General features: G+C 48.6%; 1 protein-coding gene across 1 annotated transcript in view; it reads left to right on the forward strand.

Moving 5' to 3' along the window:
- The window catches only part of SIRT7 (sirtuin 7), a 6476-nt gene that overhangs the window by 1962 nt on the left and 973 nt on the right, over positions 1 to 3541 (forward strand). Inside the window, exons 2-7 of the mRNA XM_009881286.1 lie at positions 442 to 546; positions 1528 to 1598; positions 1696 to 1768; positions 2255 to 2353; positions 2823 to 3059; positions 3303 to 3383. Of these exons, the coding sequence (XP_009879588.1) occupies positions 442 to 546; positions 1528 to 1598; positions 1696 to 1768; positions 2255 to 2353; positions 2823 to 3059; positions 3303 to 3383 (666 nt within the window). The remainder of the gene's footprint in view (positions 1 to 441; positions 547 to 1527; positions 1599 to 1695; positions 1769 to 2254; positions 2354 to 2822; positions 3060 to 3302; positions 3384 to 3541) is intronic.

Below are 3541 nucleotides of genomic sequence, written 5' to 3' on the forward strand. Positions count from 1 at the left end.
GGGGGAGCTCTAGAGCTGCGGCGGGCCTTGGTGAAGAGCTGCTGAGCCGCCTTACAGGGAACGCCACTGGGCCCCGAGGTTGTGGCCTCCCGTGTTTGCCCTTCGGTGTGCCTCTGCATCAGCCCTAGTTTGGCGGCTGCCAGATTCCCAAAGCGTGTTTTCCAAATGCATGTGGTTTTTTGCGTGTGTACTACGTGGGCACATCTCTCAGGAGGACGGATCTGATCTGCAGGTGCTGCTCACCAGGAAGGTTTTTCCCTCGATCTTCCATGAACAGCGCCCGTGTTTTTATATTTGGAAACCACTTCTGATAATATTTGTGTTGCTTTTTCTGGCTCGGCTATGCCCATATTAAAACTTTCAGGGAGCTTCCTGTTCTTTCCGATTCAGTGATGCACTGTATCTCAGAAACGTATGAACTTGCCCAGTTTTATTTTCTAGGTATGTGATGAACCAGAGGAGTTAAAGAGAAAGGTGACTGAGCTGGCTGCTGCTGTCCGGAATGCCAAGCACCTTGTCATCTATACAGGAGCCGGGATCAGTACGGTAGGATTCTTTGGGGGTGAGTGGCTGGAGCTTTGGGAGCTCCTTCAGGAGTGTTGTAATATTGTTCAGGCTATTTGTGTGGTTTCCAAATGACTACATGGTGTGTGTTACGAGTCTGAGATGCTGCGTTAACACTGTTGCACGGCAAACCGTACCAGGACGTTTGCTAGTTTGCATCTTGGGCTTGTGCCTGCTGCCTGAGAGATTCTGAAGCTGCATCACCTCTGTGACTGTATGAAGAACGTGCTTCTTAAACAAGATGATTGCTAGTCTTACTTCATTCAAGTCTCTTCAACTATTTTTGACGTAAAACCTAAAAACAAGTTAGCTAATTAACATTCTCTGTGTAAATGGACAAGTAGGAGTAGCTGGTGGTTATGAGAACTTATAAATGACAGTTTAAGAAATGTTTGGTTTCAGTGGCCTCTAGGAAAGTGGAAATCTGGTTCTGCCTCTTCAAATGTGACATACGTCACCTTTGTCTGCAGTCTGAGATGGGAACCTTATTTTTTCTTTCCCTTTTCTACAGTCTCTGCTGATGCAGAGCATGATTCTGGGCAAAGTGGATGACTGCTAATGTCATGAGTAGTTTTGCTAAAGAATGCTGAGTGCAAGGTACCAGAAATCAGAGACTAAAGAAAGCTGCAAGAATTGAGTTCTGTGTAGGGAAAAACTGCAAGTCCCAAGGGTCAAAAAGAGCTCTGAAGGGATTCCATGATAGTAAAACTGGGGAAAATAAATACTGGAGGTGAAAATGAGAGCTGTAAGGTAGGAGAAGAGATGCTAGAGAGAGAGAAAACATATGAAAAGAAGGTTTTCCTGCGATTAGGGAAACACTGTGCTAGAAAACTTGGAGTGAATGAAAAAGCACCTGTGAATGGGGTGTATCTGACTCTCCTGGGTGAGAGCGGGTTGATGTGTTTGTGGAAAAGAGGTATGAACCTTCCCGTCAAGCCTCGTTTTCCTCTCCCGATAACACAGGCAGCTTCAATCCCGGACTACAGAGGCCCTAATGGCATATGGACATTGCTGCAGAAGGGCAGGAGCATCAGGTAAGGAGACAAATTCTGAGCTGCGTAGCAGAAAGCTGATACTAAGAGAGAGATTAATGGCAATTCCTCCATATTTTTTTTTCTTGCTGCTTGTCAGGGCTACAGATCTGAGTGAGGCAGAGCCCACGCTCACCCATATGAGCATTGCCTGCCTACACAGGCATCACCTGGTAAGATTTTTTTTCTGCACCTCACTTGTGGTCCCCTGTCTAAGTGTGGTAAATAAAATCCAACAGGGAAAAAAGGCTTTTCAGGTTATTGCCTAACTACTGTTTTTACTTGGGTGGCTACACATCCATGTAGGAAAAAGCACCTGTGCTCACGTACAGCTGTCTTCATTAGGCTAGCTCCAGACTGTAGCTCTGGCAGTTTTCCCCCTCTGGTGCCTTTTCTTTAACACCTTGTATTCACCTCCTGGTGAGGCTGGTCTGGGGACATGGCCACAACATCAGCCAGACCCAGTAGAGCTTTGTTCAGCAGGATGAGTCTCTTCATTTAGCTTTCATAAAGGTCTGCTCTCCACGCTTTTGTTCTGGGGGTTCTGCTCTGATGTATGGGGCTCTCTGGTGTGTACTGAGACATATGTGTCACCTGCATTTGAGTAATACTTTCAGTCTTCTGCGTGTGTGTTAGCTCCCTGTTTTATTCCCTTCAAGGTGCAGCATGTGGTGTCTCAAAATTGTGATGGGCTGCACCTGCGGAGTGGGTTACCCCGAGCAGCAATATCTGAGCTTCATGGAAACATGTACATAGAGGTGAGTGGCCACAACAGGATAAAGTCACTGTCAGGCGGCCTCACGAGAAGATAATGTAAGCTATTTATCTCTTACTAGCTCAAAAAGAATTAGTACAAGGGCTAGCCTCTGCTCAGTTCGTATCTTCAGGCCATCGGGTTTGGGGTGAACTAATTAGCAAGCGCCAAAACAGTGTTCTGTACAACTCTGTAGCTCTTTCTCTTGCTAGAGCCTTCTGCTTCTGACTACTCTTCCTCCGACCTCTAAAATCCCTCCTGTCACATAGCCAACAGGCTCCCTCTAATTCCACTTTTGAGCTGAGGTTTTCCAAACTTTTCTAAGTCAGCATCTGGTCCCTAATGATCCCTTTTACTGCTTCCAATTTATTGTCCCCAAAAAGTGCTCTTCTGAGAGAACTGGCTGGCTCCTGGCCTTTCACGGGCTAGATGCTGATGATGTAACTGCTTTTTTTGCTTTCATCCCACACCAGGTCTGCACTTCCTGTACACCCAACAGAGAGTACGTGCGAGTATTTGATGTGACGGAGCGCACAGCCCTGCACAGGCATCACACTGGCAGGATGTGCCACAAGTGTGGGGCACAGTTGAGAGATACAATCGTCCACTTTGGGGAGAAGGGGACGTTGAGACAGCCCCTGAACTGGGAAGCAGCAACAGAGGCTGCAAGCAAAGCAGATGTGATTCTTTGTCTGGGTTCCAGCTTAAAGGTAACTTTAGAGACTCGGTGAAGATTGTTAGCAGCATTCCCTCTTGGTGATACACCTTGGTGCTGAGCAGTCTCCTCCCAAACAGACAACTGTAAACTCTGGTGTCAGGATTCGCCCACCATCTGTGATAGTCTCTCTTCCTCCCTCTTTCCCCTCCTGGTAATACATTCCTTTTCCTCTCGCTGATACGGTTCGCAGTTATGCGTGCCTTTGGCTGTGCTGACAACCTCTATTTTGTGGCAGGTTTTGAAGAAATACCCGCGTCTTTGGTGCATGAGCAAGCCGCCCACTCGGCGCCCAAAGCTGTATATCGTGAACCTGCAGGTGAGAGCCCTTTGCGCTGGGCGTGAGGGGCTGCGCCGAAGGGGCGCTGGCGGGCGGCGAGCCCCGTGGGCCGGCGGGACCCCGGGCCGGGATCCCCGCTGCCCAGGGAAGTGCCCGCAGCCGCGGCTCTCTGTCGCTCCCGCCGTGCACCCCCAAAG

This window comes from Charadrius vociferus, unplaced genomic scaffold (assembly GCF_000708025.1).
Source record: "Charadrius vociferus isolate BGI_N301 unplaced genomic scaffold, ASM70802v2 scaffold373, whole genome shotgun sequence".
Taxonomy (NCBI): Eukaryota; Metazoa; Chordata; class Aves; order Charadriiformes; family Charadriidae; genus Charadrius; species Charadrius vociferus.